This window comes from Indicator indicator, chromosome 2, assembly GCF_027791375.1.
Source record: "Indicator indicator isolate 239-I01 chromosome 2, UM_Iind_1.1, whole genome shotgun sequence".
In the NCBI taxonomy this organism is placed as follows: Eukaryota; Metazoa; Chordata; class Aves; order Piciformes; family Indicatoridae; genus Indicator; species Indicator indicator.
Genome location: NC_072011.1, coordinates 46,541,570 through 46,567,417, shown reverse-complemented (window position 1 = coordinate 46,567,417; position 25,848 = coordinate 46,541,570). Strand labels below are relative to the sequence as shown.

General features: G+C 36.2%; 1 protein-coding gene across 1 annotated transcript in view; it reads right to left on the bottom strand.

Moving 5' to 3' along the window:
* SRBD1 (S1 RNA binding domain 1) overlaps positions 1-25,848 on the bottom strand; it is a 128,453-nt gene that overhangs the window by 61,423 nt on the left and 41,182 nt on the right. Inside the window, exon 14 of the mRNA XM_054397832.1 lies at positions 8,869-8,960. Within this exon, the coding sequence (XP_054253807.1) occupies positions 8,869-8,960 (92 nt within the window). The remainder of the gene's footprint in view (positions 1-8,868; positions 8,961-25,848) is intronic.

The following is a 25,848-nucleotide window of genomic DNA, read 5'->3' as shown; positions in this document are numbered from 1 at the left end:
GGTCAGCCTGTCAAATTCTGTGTTCAGATAATCGCTTATGAAAATGTACTCCTTTTTCATTGCTCTATATAAGTGCCACACCATAAAGCAAAAGCTTAATAGCTGTAGATACAGAGACTGAAAATGAATATACAAAGTTCTGCCAAATGCAGCATGAGAGGCTGCCAGGAATGATTATGGGTAGAAGGACAAAAAAATAAAATAAAATATTCAGTTTCCTTCAGATACAGTGGCATTTTAATGTTGCTTGCCACTGCAAGCAGAAAAACATTTTTGGCCAAAAGTCCAAGATTTCACTCCTTCCTTTAAACACACAGGTCTTTATATATAGATAAAAATACGTCCCAGTCAAAAATGGTGACAGTTTATCTGCCTCATATGAACAGGAGCATTTGCTTATGTTTTGAAACAACGTGAAGATTCCAGATGTAAGGGCTGTGAACAGCTTTATAAATATTTTACGAATAAATGTATGACAACCACAACCTATTAAGGCTATGATTAATTCAACCTCAGTCTTGCCTCATTCTTTTCATTTCTTCATTTTCTTCACTATTTAGTTCTTGCCGAGACATGCGACTATAACATCTAACTCGTCCCCTCCCCCTATGTTAAATTAACAGTTGTACCTTAAAGATCTGAGTCAAAACTTCTATGTCAATGAAATTTTTAAAAAACTATATTAAGGCAATTAGAGACTAACTTAAAAATGCATGCTTAATTACTGTCAATATATCATACCAGAGTAGATACAAAAATATTACAACTTCTTTAAATCCTTTTATAAAGCCTATTATTGTGTTCAAGATCAACTACTCGCCATAAGTATCTGCAATAATGTTTATTAAGTGATCGATTATTCAGGTTTCCTGAGTCCTAGAAGCTTTCTATTGTGCTTTCTATTCTGTTGACCTGAACTTCACCCTCCTTGCAGAGGATACAGTGAAATGTACAGTAGTCTTTTCATTAAGCATTCTTTCTCAGTAGGTCAGGATTTGTGACACAGTTTTGAATCCTCATATATCTTCTTGGTGGGTTTAAAGTATGCAATTTATTTTAAGCAACTGCTCAACAGCTGCATTTCATCCAAAATTCTTCTGTGGCAAGTGGGCAGGTTTTTGTTTGAAAAAGGTTACACTTTAGTTTACTTTTAACTCCATAAAACTGATAATCTATTATTTGCCTAAGATTAATGAAATAATGAATGACAGTGTTCTATTTATTTACCACAGAAATCCTTAAAAGAGATGAGTTGAATACAAAAAGGAAGTAATAAATATATATATAAAGAAAAAAACCTCGACAAGTGAATATTACAATGCAGGTTAAAAAAATACTTTTTCTTAGAAACATATTTTCAAAAACTTTCTTAAATATTAATAATTTCTCTAGCACAAGATAGTCTCACTTGTTTTAATCAATGTGAGATGAGTCAAACATTTAACTGAAGCCTGATGTGATTTCTCTGTCACAGAAATAAGTTAGTCTTATTGGATTGTGTAAATTCAGAAAAACCTTTCCCCTTTTGTTCAGATTAAAAGGTAGGCATCAATATGCTTTTCACATTCAGAATACTGGTCCTAATCTTAACTACATTAACATGACACTGATTACTGTTACTACAAAAGTAAAAATTAAAAAAAAAAAAATTATTTGAAGTTCTGCACTTACAAGAGTGATTAATTTTTATCAATGATAAAAAACAACCTTTCAAAAGTGACCAGAATGTCCTCTCCTGTGCCTACAATATGAAAAGCAGTCTTGGTAAATTACGGATTAAACTGCTATATTAAAGGCAGAATAAAACTCCTCGAATTGAAGAGCATCTTTGTACTCATTGGTCCTGTGGCTCCATGCTTCAAAGCAGCAACATACCCTTCTAAGGAAAATACACACAGATATGCACAGTTACATCCAGAAGGAAGTAAATATTTTTCATAATTATTTTATGCTAAAGGAAACTGGCATTACCAGAGCCTGGACTACTGCTCTGCCTCTGGAGATGGCTTTTAGAGCTGATGGGGTATTTTCAGTTTGTTCAGAAGCATTGAAAATGGTGCTCTGTAAATAAAAGGCAGAGTCCATTTGCTGAACTTAAATCCATCTGGGACTTAAGAAATAGGTAAAAGAGAGGAAATTAAGGTGAGCATCACATCTTTCTACAAAGCATGCAAAAAATGACACATCGTTTGCAAACTAACATGGACACAGAGAACTATGTTCGGTTAAAAGCTATACACAAACAGACAATTCTCTTAGCATAGTGAAAATACTGCTCAAAACCAGCCAGACAAAATAGTTTTCACATAGCTCAAAATAATCTTCTGGTTTAATTCTATAACAACGCAGAAAATCTGGAGAATCTACATGGCTCTTGATCTTGCAGATTACAGAAAATCAAACTCCTCTACTCCAGCCTACTAGTACACTCTACAGTGTTGGATGAAATAACAGTGCAGTTTAGCAGAATGTTAATGATTATATAGCATCTCTCACATATGCCATGAATTTTGCAGAGACTGGAAAATGTTAGATTCTTTTCTTGAACAAGAAGGTAAAGACTATTAACATCTCTATGACCTGTGTAACAACCCATTCAGCATTGTCCCACTGCTCTGGGATGTTTTTCTCTCTCAAAATCATGATGCAGGCACACATGACCATGCACAACTGTAGGAGTCCCAATCATATCCAGACTATCTGCATTTAGGGACTGCTTTTTAAAAGTTATCGACTGATTCCCTATAACTTCTATTGAAACTGTAAAGCTTCTGCTTATTAGTCAGAATCAGGTCATGCAGGGAGGAAAGGACCTCCTTAATTGCTACTGCTGTTCACCATCCATTTTTTTTGTAACCACTTCATCTTTTCCCTTCCAACATAATATAATTACACTCATTCTTAAACACTACAGAATACAGCAGATAAAAGACAGAACACAATTTCATCCCATACTGCTGTAATTGCACACAATCCCACTAAATGGGCTGGCAATATGTTTTCATGCATAAAAATTCAGCATGTTCCTTCCTTCTCTTTCTGAAAACTTATGGAACTTGCACCAATCCTCTACAATTATCTGTAGAAGGAAGCTTTCACTTAAAAAAGCAGTGTGAATGGTTTAACTATAAGACTTCTGTCCAATAAAGTTTTTGAAAAATGACCTTCTCTCCTGAGTAGCCAAGGGGAAGTACTGCTCTTTTAAGAGGATGAAGAAATTAGTTCAAGTAGACATCAAGGCACTATGTCCCACACATCTAATCATCAAATTGTTTTACTTTCCTTAAGATAAAGTCAAAAGAAATTACATTTTTTCCAATCTCTACCTTCTACTTGCTGGCCAGTATGACAGCTCTGAACTGTATGTCTCTATCTTTAACAGCACCTCAGGGAATAAAACCCTGTAGCATGACAGTCTCAAAGTCCTAACAAGCCCCCCAAGCCTATGAGGCTTTCTTTTGCAAGGAAAAGTGCAAGTGGTGTGCTGAACTTTGAGTGTACAATAATCCAATGTATTCTGCCCTGTGGAGAGGAAGCAAGCAGATGGGATTTGACAACACTAAGGCAAGCTGTGTTGTGTGACCTTTTGCTCTCTTGGATTCTTCTTTATCCTCAGAAATCAAGCAACACAGTTTCTGTACTGGATCATACCTGTGCATGTAGCATAACACACGTGCTTGCCCTGCTAGTATTCCAAATCTTTGCAAGAAAATAACTCTAGGGAATATTTTATCTACATTTGTTGCTTTCCTAACTAGGTGATACAACTACGTGGTCTTGACATCAAGAACCACACGTCCTTCAGGTCTGTGAGAAAAATGAGCATTGCTTGGAGATGCTGCCATTAGACAAGCCCAATTATGGTGCTCATTTCAGCATCTGAGAACAGAATTGATAATTAAAAACCAAATGCATGATTGCATTAAGGTATGGAAATAAATGAGAAATTTATCCTTGAACACATGATTATACAAACATAGTATCTTAAATGACATAATGTCCTTTCCCACCCCTCATCCTGTGTTTAAAGCATTCTACGTATTTAGATTTGTCTCAGTTTTCAGAAATTGGTGCTATAAAGTAGCATTAGGCTTTATTTTTTCCTCTTTCTTCAAATAGTAAAAGAAACAAGAGATTGCTTATTGTTAGAGCATTTAATCTCAAAATGAAAGGTAATCAATCATTCAAAGAAATGAGGGCACTTCTCATTTAACATAATTGAGCACATATTAAAACCAGGGTAAAATCCTAGTGTGACTACTGCCTCACAGCAATTCTTCACCATTAGTCCACAGTTTCACCAGAATTCAGTTTCGTCTGGTTCTTAAAGTTATTGGCAACATTCTTTTCATCATGGTATCCAATTTAAGAGGTGGAGAGACAACAGGAAAAAAAATTTCATGCCTGCATATGCCAAACAATTGATGAATCCTCTATCCTCCTTACAATAAGGTCAACAAAGCCACCACTAGCTGACCAGATCTTAAAAAGCTTCCAGGCATCCAGGAAATACATAAATTGTGTATTTATTTGTGTCAATCCCTAACACATACATCCTTAACACATAACAAGTCATACATGCTTGTATTTTCTATATACTTCACCTGTCCCTCCATAGCCTTCACATTTTGCTTAGCCAAACCAGTTTAAGTTAACAAGCACTTCCACCACTAGAGAACTGCAGGCATGGAGAAGCACTAGAAACCAGAAAATACAGAATGTGTAGCAGTGTTGACACTGCCCAGACTCTTTTTACTTTTCACCCCAGAAAGTTTATTTTCATTAGGAATACAGGTACTGCATAACAAAGCAAACTCATGGACAAAATTATATAGGACAGAAGGAAGGTAAAACAAAGATGATGTCAACCTTCAGAAAACCATTTAATTCCAGAGTTCACAGGCCCAGTGACAGCAACTGAAAACAGGTTGATATTGGTTACCACAAAGTCCATCTCTTCAAGGAAGGTATGCTCGTCACCACTGAGTTTAGGTTTGTTTTTTTTTTTTTTTCCTTTTCCTCATATATAGAATACCACATCAGGACAATCTTCTTGACTGCCCTGATAAGCAAAGACAACTAATGGCAAGGAGAATTACTGGCAAACCTGTAGCACAAACTAACAGTTCACTGAGCTTGGTACCTAAAACTGCTTCAAAGGGAAACTTGCATCCAGGCCATCAATTAAAAAAGAGGCACAAGCAAATGTCAACCACTGAGACCTAGAGTAATCTAAGATTTTATGGACAAGTTACAGTGAAAAGCTCCTACTTAAAGTTGCCATGAATAAAAGCTAGCCAAAGGTTAAGTATGAAGTGTTACACTGATTGTAGCTCAGGAAACTAAAAAAAAAAAAAAAAAAAAAAAAAAGGAAAAAATCCCCCCCAAAATCCACCAAAAAAAGAACAAGAGAGCCAAGTAAATATGAATTTGACAGTTTCACAAAATTCCATCAAATTAAAAATTTTATTTCTTCTCCAAGAGGATGGCCAGAAGACACCTGTTGAGGTAGAAACAGAACTGCAGCCACCCACATTGCCCCACAGCTTTTTCACGTTACTGTTCCACTAACTCCAGAGAGGGCAGTCACAAAGCCTTGAGCGGGTATAAATAAGCTTCACAAAGCTGACCAACATTTCCAGTTTGCTAATCGCTCTTTTTATGGTGTCCATTCTCCCTACAAAAATTCCCACTTCAAATCCTCAGCATGTCCTTAGGCACAGCTTTTGGGAAGGAAAATTCAAGGAAGCCTTGTATTCCTCTGTCAAGACGCAACCCTATCTGAGGTTCATCAAGAAGCTTCCGTTACTGAACTCCAGCGGCTTGTTCTCTAGGCAAAAGCCTCCTAATCTGCTGCAGCTGAACTTCCTCAGCCTATCAAGTAGGAAATCTTTTTATTGCTCTGGCCTATAAGCCTCTTATCTCCTGATTCTGTGAGGCTGAGAAATGGCCATTCGGCTCATTAATCCTACAATGACTATCAGAAGGGTATATACGCACCTTCTCACACTACATCTACATCTTACAATCTACTTAGCTGAGCTCCACTCCACAGGACTTTACAGCAATTAAGAGTAGCACCTTCATGAAATATTCAGATTTGGTGCTATAAAAGTTTTACAGAATCTGTTTCAAAGTAAAGAATTTATATTAGGAGACAATATTGCCTAGTGCCTGAAAGAAGGTAGCCACCTCTGGAGGACAGTTCTGAAGTTGTGAAATTTCCCAATCATTTATTATAAACCTATGTCATCCATGACCTTCAAAAGACTACTCAAACGGGAGGAAAATAACAACTAGTTGAGTTTTTGGCTGAAATAACATCTTTAACACATTTACAAAAGGCTAAAAGGTGCTGAGTTTACCTCTATATGCAACACTCAGGCATGGAGAAATTAATAAGGTAAAATTTTGAATCAGGATTGATGTCTTCTTTTTCTACCTGAACTGAAAATTTGCTGGAAACAGCTGCTAAACAGCACTACAAATGTGACAGAGATCAGATCACAAGATGTGAGAGTAAGTTCTCATATAATATGCACTACTTAATATATACCTGATGGACAAAAATAGGCCTACCTGTGTAATTCAAAACACCTCAAACCCTTCTATAAAGTTTGTGTTGAGAAAAATGTTAAAGTGGCAAACTGCATTAAAATCACAGATATGACACATCGGTTGTACCTTTTATTTTAACTATAAATGTCACACTTCATCATGCAGCTGTCAGCTTCCTTTAATGTACTAAATGCTATCATGTAAGCACTGAACCTGACATGATGTAACACAACAATTAAAAAGAAAAAGCGAGTCAGTTTTGACACCATGTCACTTTTCTGTTTTCTGCAAATTAAAGGAAAATCTAAAGCACAAAAGTAAAAGCTGGTGAAGAAAAAGTTTGCAAAAAACTCCAAACATCAGTTGTTGTTTCCCTCTAATGTTATGTCATATTTTTATACCTAGCTGTAAAAGAAGTCCACAGCTTTAGTGCAGCTACTTACAAATTGACAGCAAAAGAGGTTAAGAAGAAAGTCCAAAACTTCTAGAAAGACTGTTGTAGTAAATATACTTCTAGCTGTCAGTTCCATAACAGCTGACATCCGTGGAACTAAACAATTATTTTTTCACTTTCTATCCTACCCTTTTTCAATTTCTATCCATGCTGTGGTACTGCTGTGGCATGTTATAATTCTTGATGCTTTTCAAACTGCATGCAACAGCACTTAAGTTATACCTGCAATAATTCCTAGTAATAATGGAGAAACTATGAACTCTAGATAATTAATACTGAAATTGGTCATATATTACAAATTTGCTTTTCATGTATTCTATTTGATGCACAACACTAAATAAAAAGCTCCAAAATGTTAAAAATTAATTTCAGACAAAAGGAAAATAACATACACCTGAAAAAGTGTACTCTTAGTGATTAGAGCTCCTCTTTTTAATTGTTTTTCTGTTCATTTTCATCAATTCTAAACCCACATTGAACATATCATCATCAACAAAAAACAAACCACCAAAAACTTTCACCCAAGGGAAAGTTAGTGGCATCTGTCACAAATACAGAATTGTCACATGCCTAATATTCACTATGGTCATACCATGACACATTAAAAACTGCCATGGCCCAGGGAAGAAATAAATCTTGATGGAGCTGTTCACAGGAACGGAGGAAAGAGTATAGCAAAACAAGCTAAAGACCTGTCCTGCAAAGAAAAGGACTGATACAAAAATTTAAAGATTATTCCTGTAAAATCATTCACTTGAAACACTGAGTTAACATAAATCCCTTTTTTCCCTTCATGAAAATGAGGAAAGGAGAACATTCCAAACTGTAGAAAGCTTCACCCAAAATATCATGTAACTTCAGAACTACTACCTTCCTAAGGATTTTCACACCAGTAACCTGCTAGAGTAACACTAAAATTAACAGTATATCTTGACTGGGAAATGTCTATATATGAGTGCTACTGTGTTTTCAAATATAGCATGTTTTATTGAGTACAATAGCAAATTGCAGGAAACCAAAAAAAAAAAAAAAAAAAAAAAAAAAAAAAAAAAAGGGAAAAATGGTATGGTGATTTGAAAAAAATACAAAAATACACACAAATAAAAATACACAAATGAAGTAATCAAAAAATAACCTCACACCTATACTTACAACTGTCTTCCAATGAAGCAAACCCATGAGCAGAATTTGGATACCAACAAACCTGCCAAGAATTTTATTTTTAAAGACTACTCTTTAAGCAAACACTAAAAATTTTAGGAGTGGCAACAGTTCTGCATTTCTAAGAATTGGGATGTATTACATCTCAGTGACATTTATTCTCAAGTAGATAAATTTTTAAAAACTAAAACTAAATAGTATTTTTTAAAGACTATATTCATCTACATGAAGACTTCAAAGTGATCATAGTGAACATATATCTTTAAATTATCTGTTCCATTCCTACATCATTTTTCTAGCCCTTGAAGCATTCAATTATTGTTAGAGACATTTTTGTACATACTAAGGACAAAAAAAGGGAAGGTCTACCTCCTGTGTGCATGGACAGGTCCACCTGTGAAAGTTTATACAATTGATTGTTGATACTAATCCCTATAAATTCCTAAACCAGCCTATTGAAGGAATGTATCCTCAAGAACCTTTACATTACAGGCCTTAGTGGAAGATGATGTTATTGATTTTCATACCTAGGATCTCAAATGTAAAATGATAGAAGAATAAAAGAATAGAAACAAAACATCAAAACATTTCACTTTTTATGCTTTTGACTATTATTATACTTAACATTATAAACAATACAGTCCAAGATCTGAAAATCAAGCTCTGTGGTGATAAAAACAAAATGCACTTCATACCTGCACTTCGTAGGTTAGGGTCTAGGTCTGGCATTTCCTTGGATGCTTCTGGACTGACACTGTAAATAGAAGCTCCTGCTTCACTGACAATGCTGAAAAATAAAGTGGTGAATAATCAAAACACCAAACAACTGAAAAACACAACTGAAAAACTTAGCAATTGACTTGACTGAATACTTGGATCTTTTTTAAAGCCTCACATTTTAGAAATAATTTGAATCAATGAATACTTACAAAAGTAAGGCAGTACAGTCAAAGGAAAAAAAATTTCTATTTAAGCCAACACACCCCTTCCTGACCTGCAACATTCATTCTTTTTCAGTCCTTACTAGATTATAATTCTACACTGTATGTGATATCACCCCCTGTAGTAATGATACAACAGAGAAAACGAACACAAGAAGCGTTACTGAAAGTAAATCGGCAATCCAGCTTCCACTAACAAAACAAAAACCTACCCAACAATTTCTTTAAAAAGACCTACATTCTAAACTCTAACATCAAACTACTACACATATCCAAGTCATGAGCTCACATTGTCTAAAGCTAGCTGCCTAAAATACTCAGAAAAAACAACTTGATAGAGACTGAGCTGCAGCTGGCTTTTCAGCAGCCTTTACACTGTCTTCTCCCTGCTCTCACTGCCATCCCCAAAGAAAAACACAGCCTGCATGTCTTCAGTAACTTAAATTACAGTTCATTTAGCTACTGCACACCTCAAACTCATTCAGTGATGATGATAAACTCACCAACTCAAACACATAATTAAAAACCTCTCAAGTGCTCTAGTTCCACTGAAGAGAAAACAGCAATCAAGTATTCGGTGTAAGTTTATTTTCAGCTCTGAATTTTTTCACAAGTGAATCAACAGTATATGTATTCAAATAACTTCAACAGAACTTGAATTTCAGGTTGATAATTAAGGCATCCTACAGCTACTGCACTGGAGAGGAATGTGATCAGTCTCAGAACTATTTTTACTTTTACTATTTCAGCCTTAGAATGACCCTGTCTTTGCTATAAGGAGGGAAACTACAATCTTTAGAACCAGACCTTTCAATAAAAATCATAACATTTCTTCATATTGTTTTAAATTTAGACTGTAAATTTTCTGAGAACATTTAGTAGGCTATTTTTTTTTAATAAAGAAACTGATACCTAGAAGCACTTCCTGGAAGCTGGAAAATAGCTCAGAGATAAAACATATTCTCATTCAATGTTACAAGTATGTTAACAGTAAATAGTGTAAAATGCAGATACAAACTGCAAGAATTTCTTACTGTTGCTTTTACAAATTCCCCCTTGAACTAGAATTCAATGGAGTGCTGTACACACACAGATTTTACAGTTGGTTGAAACTTAACAACCATTTCAATACTACAAATAGATTGCATCTTTCAATAAATAGAAAAAATAAAATCCTGTTCTCTTTTATATTAGCATAACTCCATATCCACGCAAGCAATGGTTTAACAGAAAAAAAAATTGCTTAGACCAGCTGAATGAGGCAAGTGGAAATGATACTATTTCACGAACTTTTAAAAAGATTCTGTATTATACGTATTCCTTCACTATAAATGACATTCCAAAAGCAGTCCTATAGAAGTTCAGAAATAAGGTCGTATCATAAAAACCTAACTGCTGAAAAACAAAGATGTTGACAGAAGCCTCATCAAACTGATTTTTCTGACCAACAGGTAGTTTAAAGAACAAAGCTGCAGAACATATTTCTTAACCTGTTCACACCTTATAAAGGCAGCATCTGGCAAATGCTCTCTTTTTGGATACTGCTTCCAAAACCCACATATGTTAGCACATACTTCTAACAGCTTTTCACTAATCACTCTTCAATCTTTGTATTTGAACAGATCCAAAAAGTAAACTCTCTGCAATTTCTAAATACATTAATAATATTACACTTAGATAACAAAAAAAAATTCAGTGTTTTGCACACATTTTTACAATGCTGTAGAAGCAGCTATTACTATAAGTAATAAGGAGCTTACGGTACTTTGTATAGTGAAAAAAAAAAACAGAGTGACCCGGATGGCAATTTAAAAACATTTCACATTTTATTGATTCTCATTAATGCTACGCTGACAATTTTCAAAAGCGAGACGACTGCAATAACACTGTCACTCTACAGTAGCAAGTGAATTGTACCAGGTCTTATTTTAGGCAGTAAAAAAACCTCCTTGCTAAAATGAGTAAATAAAATCCAACTCAGGATGGTAGAAAGAAACATTTGAAAAGAGTACATTTCCTTTCCACAAGTGCAAGCACATTTATACACTGAGGGGAGATGGAGGGAAGGAAGCCACGTAAAAAATTCTCAAGTGGAAAAACAAGATTTAAAAAGCACTTTCAGAAGCAGTACACTGGATATTCGACAGCCACTCTGAGATGGCTTTGTATACACATGCGGTTATTAAAATATTTGGTGTAGTAGACTTGGAAAGGGTGGGGGGAGACTTTCCGTTCATGCAGACCCCCTTACCGCTGTGCCCAAGATAGTGAAACCCAGACGTTAAATAAATTTGTTACCCTGAGTAAATGCACAGAGTCTCAAACTCCAAAGAAATCATCCTCTGGTTCATTCAACCATAGTCAGACAAACTTTATGGACCTATTAGTAGCTGTCATGTGGTTTTATTTAGTTTTTTTAGCTACAGTTAGGTGGTTATTAGCTTGGTCACAATACTGAGATTATAAGCACAATAGGTTTGGGGATTTTTGTTTGCAGTTGTCCCAGGTTTTGCTCTTTTAACTACACGAGACAGGCATTTTGTTTCAAAGACAGTTTGGTTATTTTCTAAATTCTAGCAACTCTTTTTTAAATGGGGAATGCTATATGGAACAATTTAAACTAATGTTGTAAAATTCTCTATGTCATGCTTTCAAATTATACACATATTTATGTCAAGCCACATTTAGACAAAACCAAACCTGCTCAAATCAGTAGGCAACAAAAATTTATTCCAAACTACTGTGGTACACACTGTTGTCAAACTTTTCCCCATATCTTTATTTAAAGGATCCAGTTATCAAGAGAGTCAAAAGAAAGCCCTTGTAACAGCTGGCAAAAACTTTGTATAGTTTAAGAACTTGAATTCATTTCTACTTTGATTTTTTAAGCAGGTGGCGATATGATATGCTTATAGTACATGAATGGACAAGTTTCAAAAACTGCTCTCCAACAAACAAAAAAGGCAAGTAAAGAACTCAGGACTATGCCTCCATACTATTTGCTTTCCACATGAGCCATCCTATAGCTATTTTTTTTCCTCAGTTCCTAACATCTAGCTTTTTAAAATCAGAAGCGCCCAAATCACAAAGCCACTAGGCAGTATTTCACACTATATTTCAGACAGTATTTCACTGGACAATATTGCACATTTTCATTGTGCAAACAGGCTTGTTGCATAAAAAATAAGTTTACGTATACCACATCTGTCCGAGTCACATTTAAGACACATTTTAAATACAGTTAAATCAACATTATCTATATTCCACTAGCACCATCTGGTGGAACCTCAGCTTTATGCTAGGGATCATGGAGCAAACTTCCTACTCATCTTAAATGGACATTATATATTTGCTATGAGAAGATAATCTGAAGGCCTTCAGATTTTCAATCTCTCTTAATTTTTTGTTTGTTTTGTTTTGATTTTTTTAGAGGAAAAAAGGCTTTCTTGTAAAAGATAAAGAAAAATAAGAATATTTATAAAAAAATTCAAAACTACTATATACCTACAAAAACACATAATGATAAAAATTACAGGTAGCAAACGAGTCACTAAGTTGTTTAGCTATTTCTATTTACAATTTCATTTGTATGTAATGGCACTATGTAATTACAAACTTAATAAGGTTCTTTAGTGTATTGTCACTGAAAACCTTTTCAAAACTGTGTACAAAAAAGTGTATGTATTATGAAAAAGACATATCAGGCTAGAGACTTCTAGGATTAAAGATGGGTGCAGCTTCCTGATATTTTTGTGAAACTTACTAACATTTCAGGCTATGTTACTACACTGAAGCAAATTTCTCCACATTCAAATGCAACAGTAGATTAATAACCCGGAGAGAAAGAAAATTTACCTAATTTTGCATAACTTACTGTTCCTATGATCTCCAAAGCCTTGATTTACAGCTTGAAACATTTTAAGAAACATTTTGAGAAACAATACCAGTACAAAGAAGAGATGATACTTGGAAGGAAATCATGATCACTCTTTATAGCAAAGGGTATTTCAATCTCAAAATGGGTCCAGATCTTCCTATCTGGTCATAAAACAATGAGCCAAAAAACCAGCTCCCTTCACAATCAAAATTTAGCAATCATGGTTAACTCCTCTAACCCACCTTTCTTTAAGTGGTGCATACATCCTTCATAAGTTTGTGGCTCCCACAAAAGGCAGAAGTGCAGAAGGTTTAAAGGATTATTCAGTGTTATCAGTTAAAATAATTGGCTTAAGAATTACCTAGGACAGTACAAAAAAAGGACAAAACTTTTGCTAGAAAATGTTAGATTTAGAAGCCTGACTGTTGATAGATACAGTGATCAAAAAAAAAAAATCTGAGAAGAGGCAGGGAAGACTTAAGCACAGGTTCAAACAGAGACTGGGCTATTTAATGAACGAAAAATCCATTTGGCCTCACTGAAAACAAAGAAGTCATAAGTAGCTCCAAAAAAGCCTAAATCCACAAATAGTTCACAAAATTGCAGAATGCCAGGTTGGAAGGGATCCCAAGAATCATCTGTTCCAATCTTTCTAGCTAAAAGGAGGTGTCCCGGCACCATGTCAAACTGAGTTTTAACACCGTCCAATGTCAGAGAATCCACTGCTTCTCTTGGGGATTATTCCAAAGTCTAACTGTCCTCATGGTAAAAAATTTTCATCTGGAGTTCAATCTGAATCTTGCCAGGAGTAACTTGTACCCTTACAAGTACAAGTAGTTGACACCTACAGAAGTACTAGAGAGATAGGGTGTCTGCATCTGTTCTTATATATGTCCCTGCACACTTGTTTTTGGCAACTAATGAAAAACACCTAGGGGACATCAAAAAAGCTCGTTATAGGAAACAGCCATAATCCCTTAATTTGCATTTTGATTTGTCTCAGTCTTTCCTCTCCTGTCAAGCAGGATACTGCCCATGCCAGCAGCAACTTTGACAGCAACACCAAGTCCTCATCATTACCAAGAGCAAGGTGAAGGTTTGTTGCTGTCAAGGGCAGTTACCTGCCATTCCCAGGATCTCACATTTGGGTATGTGAACACTCCAGCCCCTACGTGCTGTGCACAGCACAGCTCCTTCTGCCAGGGAGGTGATGAATACAGCCAACTGGAGACTACAGTCCTGCACAGGCTGAGTGAGGTGCTGTGATTTATTCAGCCACATGTGCTTCACCACAGGAACAATAGGATACCAGGCTTGACAACCCTGACTCTGACATAGCTAAGCCATTACTTTATTTTTCTCTCCCCTTCTTCTTATGAGGAACATATGTCATAGAAGTGCAAGATAAAAAGGTGCTGGTGTATGCTCAATAAAGCATTTAAAGAATAAAAAATTTTTAAAGTTCATTCTTACAGAGGAGATTTAATTAAAAATCTGGTAATTTCCCCTTCTTCAGTAAGTTAGTGGTATGGCAATGGAAATGTTTTGATCACAAAAAGAGATTGTGCTAGAATGCAATCATTACTCAGCAGAATCAAGACAAACCCCATACAATTCATCTCTGCTTTTAAATGATCTAAAGATTTAGCTTTAAGTTTTAGCAATACATAGAACTCAGGAGCTATTCCAGTATTTAATATGTTTTACAATGACAAAATATACTGTTCGATAGGAAAGTAATTTTCATCCTATTTCTATTGCTTCATTCAAAACTTTTAGTCACTACATACCACACAAGTTTTGCTTATATGGGAGTCTAAATTATTGATACAGTTGTCTTCAAGTTTTACCACTTTCCTGCAAGCTGGGAAATATTAGAGCTAACAAAGCAGAATATTTTTGACTTTCACTGCTATGGAGTGTAAAAGAGGGCTGTATGTTGATTTTACATTCTAACAGCATTTTGCCAGTAATCAAACATAATAAAAGGATATTTCAAACATAAGGACAACAATGACTCATGCAACCCAGTTGCCTATTTGCTAGCACAAAATAGGTTTCAAGAATATGAGAGAAGCAATTGTGGCATAGGATTAAAAACATTGTTTCTTTTTAGAAGTTGCTACTTTGGAAAATGCAGCCCAGTTCTACCAATTTCCAGGTTTGGAAAAATGCAGTAAAGATATCCCTTATAAAGCATTTAACAGATTACAGAATTAGAAGAGCTCAGAATTTTCTGATTTCAATTCAGCTACCATCATTCCCCTCCCCAAGAGAAGTGGTGTGAAATTTTCCACTATTAAAACAGTAAGATAATTGCTATTTACAGCAGAATGGAATAGGTTTGAGAATTATTGCAAGATTTTTCAATCAGTTACCATGCTTTAATTTTTTCTGCATAACTCTATGAACCCCGAAATCAAAAACTACTTGCTGTACTAAGCTAATAAAAGTAACTGTATAGCTACAGCCTGAAATGCTTTATTCATCTGTGTATGAAACAAGCCCTCAGCACATCCCTGCAAAGGGAAGAATGATCAGATATCTGTCTTCATCTTGTCTGAAAACGATGACATTTTTCAGTAAGAAAAGGGTCCAAATGGCAGGTGTCAAAGAGCTTTAGCTTCACGCGTGGTGCTAGGAGGCAGAAAAAACAACAGCAGCGTGTGGCCATGTCAGAGCTGCACAGAAGCTGCTGTACAAGTGTATATCTGAAAAGAGCAAACCTCATAGCCTGTTAAATCAATCTAGTGCCAGATGCTGTTATCAGAACAAAACTGGTGCTGCGGATTCATCCCCAGAAGAAATACATGTCCCATGTCTGCAGTGAAAAGTGAAAGACCTAGGGTGGCATATCTCAAGACCCAAGGTGACAGTCACCTGTGACTGCCCCCACTGCTTTCATCGACAGTTTCAGAAAACAGGTCCTGTCACTGCTCATAAAGCAGCTGGAGCTGAAGCTTCTTTCTGTTCTTGCAGAGAGCATTAAAATCTGAACTCCAGGTCCAAAATATACTCCCGAGTTAACCATCCAGCTAAAAAGCAGTTAAGTAATTCCTTTTTAGTTTAAAGATGCAGTATGTCAGGAACTAAAGAAACAAAATTTAGCTACTGCTCTAACTCCTGTTGCAGCAATGCCATCAAGAGAAATCTTGGCAAGATAAATGTTGTAGAATACACTATTACTGTAATATAACAGGACGTGCAAGAAAAAAAAGCATATTTTATGTGATTATAATATGATAGCATTAATTCTGCTTAGCATTACTTTAATTAGATGTATTCAAATGTGTTTTCAAGTAACCTATGTCTAATTAGAAGAAAGGAAAGACAGTAGAAAAGGCTGCAGGATTGACATAGGAACAAAGCGTACATACAACATTAAAAAATACAGCCAAACACTGACAAGATTTTACCTAACCTCTTTTACCCCCTGGGAGGGAGGCACATGGAGACAAAAAAGCACAACTGTTTTTGGCAGTCACACTTAAAAAAAAAAAAAAGAAAGAAAAAAGAAACACCAGGCAATGTTAAACACTCACATTTCATGTGTTTTATAGAGACTTCCACACTCTACAACTACCTGAAGGGAAGCTGTAGTAAGACTGGGGTTTGGCTCTTCTCCTAGGCAACTTGTGACAACACAAGAGAGCATGGCCTGAAGCTGTGCCAGGGGACATTTAGGTTGGATGTTAGGAAGCATGTCCTCATGGAAAGGGTAATTAGACACTGGAATGGATTGCACAGGGAAGTGGTGGAGTCACTGTCCCTGGAGGTGTTTAAGGAAAGATTGGATGTGGCACTTAGTGACACAGTCTAGTAGATGTAGTGGTGTTAGGTCATAGGCTGGACTTGATGATCTCAGAGGTTTATTCCAGCCTCAATAATTCTGTGATTCTGTGATTAAAAACATGGCACAGTCCAAAAAGATGATGATGCTGCTTCCCCCAAAGACTAGCAAAACTGTTCATATGAAAGAGCTCAGTTAGTAGCCTTACTTTTCCCCTACCGCTCCCAGTTCTCAAGAGCTTTGCTGAAGGCAGCAATCCTCACTCAACACTATGAGCAGAGCAAGGGAAGCTGCAAGTTCCAAAGCAGAAGGCCATAAGGCCATCACCAGCACTGTCCTGCCAGCAGAAAGCCCTTAGCTCAGACAAGCAGAAAGCCCTACAGTGGTAGCACACAAGGAAAAGCTAGTGTTTCATCCAGCTGATCTCCAGCCGTGCAAGATCTCGGGAAAGGTAAGACCCATCACGGCTGTTTAAAGAAACAGCAGAGGCAAAGGGAACCCTGGGAACTCAGCAGAACGTACTCCTACACAGTGATTCAAGTTGGAGCATTGTAAAGTACCAAGAACTCAGGCGCCTTTTCTTTTTTAATTGCTTCCTATAAGGAAATACCCAGATTTTGCTAGTGCCATCTATATTTGGCATTGCCACCAAGAGTCTGTATTTCAGAAAACCGAAGCCTGCCTTAAGTCTCTCTGATTTTCAAATTAAAACATTTCCCTGTTGCACACAATTGTCCTACCCACACCATCCTCCTCCTGTGGGCCACAAGACATTTAAGACACAGACAATGCGTTAAGAACTTGAGTCCACCTCATTCTCTAGTGAATACTGACCTCTTACCAGTTGTCAGTGAAATACATACAGCATGCAGATTTTATCAAATAAAAACTGGATAAAGAAGTGGCACATGCAAATGGTCAGTGTGAAATTGTCCAGCAAGGCTACAAGAACATGCTATTCAGTTGCTATAATTGCTCTTAGGAATAATTTTTATCTGGTAGAATGAGCAACACAGATGCAGCAACTGTTGGTGCTAAAAAGCAGTTAGTTAAGCCAAACCAAAGGCTGGAGCTTTGAGTCACATTAACGGAGGCTTTGCTCCCAGAGTGGAGTATAACCGGACAAGACCACAACATATGTAGCAAAATGCTTCTTAGAGAAGGGCACCTCCAGCAACTGTCATTTTCTTTAATGCTCACTCTGGGCAGTTGGGAAGCAGCCCAGCCAGAGCTGCCACATAGCCTCTGCAGCCCTGATTCATGGAAAATTCTGACCTGCAGTTATAACTCTCATCGAGCTTTATTCTGTTTTTCCCCCACTTCTTACAATATCACTGATGTTAGCACTCAATCTCTCCTTAGCAAGCTGCCCTCTTAACATCTAAGCTGTATTTGAAGACATCATATTAAATGTTTTTAACCTATAGATATTTCTTGGCACAGTTTACTGAACTCTAAAGTACCCAGGTTTTCTACCACATAGAGAAATTCCTGTGTTTGCTCTCCACCTCAACAACATTGAGACAAATATTACATAAAGTAAATGGTCCCTCATGCAGACCTGACAAAAATTAAATGGTACTATCTCTCAAAAAATAATTTCTGCAAACTTAATCATGCAGTGTTCTTAACATTTTGGAAGTCCTCTTTTATGGCTCTTATTGTTTCATTTTTTTTAGTACAGGAAAAAATAGTTTGCTTTGAGATTTTCCTATACTCTAGTTCACGACTGTTCAAAGCCGGTGCTGATCAGGAAGTGTTCCATTCTGTTCACCAAGAGAACTGTTTTTCTTCATTGGAAAAAAGCCTATAAGGCTAAGGTACTAATCTAGTGCTTCCAGCAAAGTCTACTAACCTCCTATGAAGGAACTGTAGCACTACTCATTCTTTAGAAAAAAGTAACATTTTTCATGCAAAACGAAAAAAAATATTAAAAAAAAAAATCACATGAAGTTTGCTTTACCACAAAAAGCATATTTTAATAGGTCAGTTTCTTTTCTAAGACACAGATTTAAAGGTAAGAACACATACACAAATGTCTATAAAGAAACATAAGCAGATGAAGTTATTAAATTATTTTGTTATTAAATTCTATGGTTTTCTCTTTTTTAGGTCTCTGGAGTTTTTTCATGTCTTCTATGATGCTCCTCATTGTCATAGCTTTAAATATCATTATTTTACTGATCTATGCAACCAATGAGCATCTACAGTAAACTATGCTAATCTGAATTAAATGTATCTCCATATGAAAGTGAGCTAAATGTTAGGTGTATTACTGTTTATCCTTTGACCATTTAAAACAGTGGATACTGTCTCATTTTGTACTACAAAAACAACAGAAACTACCAAATTCCCATAAACTTGAAAGATTCATAGATTCCCTGTTTTTACAAAAATACCCCAAATTCCTTTAATAAGACTGCAACCAAAAGGAGGGGTAAAGTGACAGAAATAAACATCTGGATTTACTGAAATAAAAGTTTAGTTAGGTAGTGCTGTATTTGTTTTCACCCTTCTCTTAAAAGGGATTAATTTGTTCCCTCAGGTTGTGACAGATCCACACTGGAGACTTTCCATGAGTAATATCACTAGAACTGGCATAAACATATGCTGAAAGACCACTTGATTTAAAACACGTTTTTCATGCAGTTACAAACACTTAGGAAAAAAATTACAGTATATTTCTGGATTGAAATTACTTGTGCTGCATTTCTATCCAATTACTTTTTACACTTGAAAAAAAAAAACCTTAACTATAAAGCATGTTTTTAGTTATCCAAATGTGAAAACATAGGATAAAATGGCTTTCTAGATTTCTAAGATGTCCTTGCACCTAAGTTATAAAAATGCACCTAAATTATTTCATATCCTTCTTTTTTTTACACTATGATTTTTCAAAGTGATTCTCTGTTATGTTATACTGTACTTAAATACTCAATCACCTGCAAGAAAATACCCTACGATATTCTGAAGGTTCATTAACACATCTATACAGCTAATTACCTGAGTTCAACTACAAATATTTTGCAGAAAAAAGAAATCTTGGAACATGCATCTTTTTAATCAAGTTAGCTCTCTTTTTAACCTCCCCATTTTATAAAGGGAGTTGCAAGTCACAGTTATACAAATTTAAACAAAGGTTTAAATAGTCATGAGGTTTAGGGTGACAGGTTGGACTCGATGATCTTTGAGGTCTCTTCCAGCCCTCTTGATTCTATGATTCTATGATTCTCCTATCAAAAGTAAAATGATTAACTTATTCTTTTTAAACGAACCTATATTGTTTTCTCTTCTAGATGACAAAGTTTGCACCAGGAACTTCATATTTAGATATTTTTTGGAAGGGGGGGGGGAAATATTAAAAAATTAATAAATAAAAATAATTTTTAAAAATATAAAAAAAAAAAAATCCATCAACAACCCAATTTTCACTCAAAACCTAAACCCTAGAATGAGCTATTGATTTCCTCTTTCCACATTCAAAGCTCTCTTTCCTCTCCTCATCACACACTTCAAGATGAGAGCAAATTACTCCAAAACTTTACCGTCCATTCATATTTCAGCAGCAAGAAAGAAAGGTACACTAGAACTTAAAAGTCTTCTGCCAAGCATTACACAGAAAACAGCCAATCAGAACCTACACCTGCAAAAGCCAGCAGAAACTGCAGTGACCCTGTCCTGTGGGGATCTACTCCACATCTACTTCTCTAGATGCATCATTAGATTATGTGTGGATCATGCAAGACAAGATATCAATGAAGAGTGAGAAACCTAGAACAATTCTTTCCGCTTTTGGAAATTGTTGAATTCTAGGGAATCATGGCAGCTGAAAGGCAGCAGTGGAGATTGGCTAGTCAAACACCCATGGTCAAAGAAGGGTCAACCAAAGTAAATTGCTTAGGGCTGTGTCCAGTCAGGTTTCAAATATTTCCATGAGTGGAAACTCAAAAAACTACTACATATGAACAGGAACGCTTGGATCCTCTGTAGCCAAGAATGGAGGTTTCAGTAATCCAAAAAAACCAACAACCAAACCAATCCAACCAAACAAACTAAAAAGCCCCACAACAAAACACCACACTTCAGCCCCCACACTTTGGAGATCGGTGCTATAGAAGAAGACACAATATAACACTAAAACAGTAACTGTCCAGAGGAGAACCAGAGTTTATCTGACTCCATGGCAGCACAGCGGTGACAAACCCAAAGGCACTCTGGCTGATGCAGACAGCTCCTGCAGGGAGTTATGGAGAACATATGACAGGGTGGTATATGCAGCACCCTTTAACATGGCAGGGCATCTTCTGCCCTTAGGAATCTTCTCAGCTCGGCTGGCTACTGCAGAAGGTGGCAGAGCCAAGTCTCATCCTCAGCCTGCCCCTGGAAGACAGGCCAGTACTATTGCTGCCATCAGTGTCGATCAGCCCTGAGCCAGTGCAGCATGTAGCTCACATTTGCACACCAACACCGTCAGATGTGACAACACAACCAAGAGCTGCACCAGACCATTCTGGCACTTTTACTGGTCAAGCTAAGAGCATTTATGAGGCTTTATTCATTTTTATTCATTTTATGAGGCTGAGAGCATTTCCTACGTCCACTGCAGAGATAGGGTAACAAGCTCTTCCTCCACCAAAAGAACTAGGCACAAACATCAAAGTTTTTTCCCCCAGAGAAAGGATAGGCTTCACATCTAAGCATAAACTCGTTCAGAATGAAATAACAGATTTTGTATTAAGGGTCCAATTGCTACTTCCCCTCCCACAGACCCCCATTTATGAAACTGCATAAAGCAAAATCAGAATTCTCTATAAGCTGTCGAAACAGTTTTTTATAAAATATAAACAAAACTTTAAAATTTAATGTAAAGTATTTAAAATAATATAAGTATTTAAAATGATACCACAAACTGGCATACCCCATCCTGGATTTGGATTTAATCAAACCCTGAGATTGAATGCCAAATCTTAACTTCCTTTGAAGTTCATAAAGGCTCACAACATTACCATGATCACAAGCACTATGTGATTCATGCAGTTCAATTGTGGTACAGTAAAGAAGAACCCCCAAATTTACATTGTGTCATTAAATGCAATGGAAACTAACTTACAAGTGCTTTATAAATAAGCAGTAGCCATGAATTAAAACCATGACTACTACATTAAAACTCGACATATGACCAGTCTTAATCCTTAAAAGTTTCAACTTGTACCAAGTGCAAAAATTGGTATTTCAGATGACCCAGAGACAATTAGATATAGAAAGCATCTCTCCCAAACTTCACTGTATTAATTACAAATTCTAGTTTATTGCAACCTAATATTAACTACAAATAAGGTTGACCTCATAACACTGGCATTTAAAATCAAATAAAAAATAATCAACTTTGCACTTTCTTCATTGCATAGTAAAATATATTTACACAAGTCATTGTGATCAACATTTAATCTGCATCTTCACTTAATTCCCTACAAGCCACAAAACTACAGAGAATCTTCCCTGAATTAGATGACATCAGTTTTATCTTCTCATATAGCACAAGAACAACCCCTTTATTCAAAAATCTGTCTCAATCAGAAAATATTACTCCTACTAATATCAGAATAATATCAGAAGTCCAGTAACCTACAACCTACTGTAAATGCACTATCAAAAAGCCAGCAAAAGGAAAAAAATTCTTTCCCCTAACTTGCTCCACAAATGATGCTCAGTAGCACAGCCTTTCAAGGGAGTGGTCTTCTCCAGAAACACCAGGAGGTCATTAGGCAGTTTCCCTGAGGAGAAAGTAACTACCAAGGAGGCACCAAGAGGCTGTGGACAGGCAGGTAAGAGACAACAGGATGCTGACAGAGACAGCTGGGGCCTGTAGGAGCAGGGGAAAACCAGAGGAACAGAGAAAAGAGGACAGCTTTAAGCATTCCTTTAAAAGTCCCTTGTTTGCTGTTGTTGCTGCTGTTCACTAAAGAAGCAAGATATATTAAAAGGATACTAGATCATTATTTCAAAATTCTTTCATTTTAAAACATTGGAATTGACAATGTCTTTTTCTATTTACTCTTTAACCAGAAGATTACAGTTAACATTTGTTTCAGCAGACAGATAATCACTGAGAAGTAACACAGGAATATCCAGTTTGATTTACTTAAAAATGGCAAAGTAACTTCTAGAAATTAACCTTACCAACCAAAAAAAAAAAAAAAAAAAAAAAAAAGGTCAAGGTAACTGAGTTGTGATTTTACACAAGGAAAAATAGACCAGGAACAAGTAATAAATGCATCACTGATTTTACTGAAAGCCCACTTCCAAAGTATATTTACAGTGCCACATTGTAACACTGCCATGCACGCTCATGGAGGGTGCATGTCTAAACTGTTTCCCTGAAACATTTATGTCAGATTCAAATGTCAAAATGTATTTTATCCAAATGTTAGTTCTAGTTCAACCCAATAAAAGAACTGAACAGGCAGTAGGCATGTTGCCTTACCTGCCAGGGATGTTTAAGAAAATTAAAAAATTAATTAGGTTTGAGAGAGAAGCTTTATGTGAGAAGCAAATTTAATGCTGGTAATATCTAAACTGTATATAGATGGACATCCTTCCCCCTCCCCTCCCACCTCCATGTTTTTTATTTAGAAAGCCCCACAGAAAACTGAACTGTTTGAATAGCATTTGCTACTAGATATAAAAACCTGATACAATTAGAAACTGTGGTACTACTTGCTGTTGCAAGTAGGATTCAACTAATAATGTTATTTTCATGTGAACAAACCAAATTTGCTTTCAGGACTGTTGGGTGTTCAAAAGAAAGGAAAATAACTAATCTACAGAAGCATGAGATGGACATGATTACATTTACAATCATAAATCAAGTCACCAAAGCAATACAATTCTCCTATAACTGAAAATGAACAGGAAAACCACTCTCTCCTCTCTGCCCTTTTCCTTCCGCTTGCCTGTTGCTACCGGTAGGATGGCCTGGTACTGAAGCAGGTACATCACTTAGCTTGTGCTTTTTAATGTCTCCTTTCAGACATATTCTTTCTTGCCTCTGTATCACCCACCACAACAAGTGGATCATTTCTCCTTCCCTCCACTTACTCATTGTTGATGAAAGTGCTGGGATCCAGGTATAGAAAGGAATTACTCTCAATAGGCACCTTCAGTTATACGTCTGACACTGCAGTCATCTAAATGTAATCCCTTTTCAAGCTGAAATAACCTACTCAAAGGCCCTTTGAGACACAGCACGTCTATATTCTCTGCCTCTCACACCCTGAAAGCATTAGAAGTATGTTGTAGTATCTCCTGTTGTTGTAGTTTCTTTCAATGTCATTCATGAAGCTTTTAAGACTGCCATACACTTTGTTGATAAGAAAAGTTAAATTGAGTCCAAGCAAGCATAGCTTCTACTTCCAGTATCATATAAAATTACTCCAAGTGAAGGTGGAATATGGACAGTGCTCACTTCTGCTGACAGCCTGAAATCACAAATAAAAAACAACAATTTTATGTCACTAACAGTAGGAAAGAGCCCTTGTTTTACTGACACACTGTATTTGCTTTTCAGTCCTGGAAGACTCTCAGGCTTCAGACACCTCAAAGTCATAAACATTTAATTTTCAAATAATTTTGATTTTTTTTTTTAAATCTAGGTTTGTAAAAGTTGCTCTCCTGGCACTAGACTAATTTGTTAGCAGCTGCACAAGTGGCAATTTCCTGAGATTTACTACTCAAAACAATCCTGAAAGTATTTTCAGCAGGAGACTTCTCTTCAAACTTTGGATCTGCCCACAAACTGCTACTTTTACCAGATCTCAACAGTATCGATACATCAAAGAATAAATATGCTTTTCCCCAGTAATGAGAGCATTTGCACATATGCTCACTCCTTTATTAAAAATTTCTACTTATTATTTAGAAATGCATGCAGCCCACACAGAGACTCTCTAACAGATCTATGATGAAGAATCTCATGCCAGAGGCAACTCTTTTCAACTTAAAGCAACTGAAATTAAGGAATGCAGATTATTAGACAGCCTAATGTAGTCTAGCCACCTAACATAATCTTCAGCTACAAGCAAATATAACAGCAGAGTTAAGTATGAATAAATAAATGTGTCTAGCACATCTTATAACAATAAAGGAAGCCCAGTAAGAGCTGAAATGCAGAATACCAAATGCACTTTCACAAATGAATAGGTATAAAGCTTGGCAGAATCTCAACTCAAGTAAAAGCATATTACTGGCAACAAATGGAAAAATTATTACTTCTCCATTAGGTTCCTATGCAATGTCTACTTGAAGACAAAAAACTGCTCAAATACACAACCAGGTCAAACCCACAAATCAGGGATATATTCACACTATGTTAGGATTTTTCCACTTAAATTAATTTCTAACAGGGTTCCACAAGTAATCCCTGATGGAGTTCTTTTTACATAATAAGGAGCCTAAATTAATTTTCCCAATCTTTACTAGTAAAAATTTAATAATTGCCAGAGCTATTTCACAACAAATTTACTTAAAAAACATAAATGTTTTTGATATCTCTTAAGTATGAATAGGATCATAGAGTAATATTCCAAACATACTGAGTGTCATTTATTTAGAAGGGCAATACTCTCACAAATCATAAGTTAACATTTTAATGTTTTAGTTTACATTCCCTTCTAAGCAAAGATTTTGTTAGCATGGTGATACCATACTAGTGTGGAGTCATTCTATTTCATCTCAGGCAATGATTAAGGGATAGCAGTGTAAAACACACAGATGTGAGTAACAAGAACAACACTGCAAGTACAAATGAGGGAGACAATTTCCTCTCCGCAATTTCATCTATTTTAAATATGATGTTTCTGGGTCTATGTTTTTTTTTCCCCCCAGGTTAAAACCTGGTGGTTTTCAGCCCGTGGTTCACAGGCTTCTTCCAAGGACAGAAAAAAACAGCCCATTGCCAGTAGGGTTACAGACTCTGGAGTGAATTCCACACTGTCACCAGCAAATTTTCAACAGTTTACAAGTACAAAATACATCAAAGAACTACTGTCATTCAGCTTAGTCACTATCT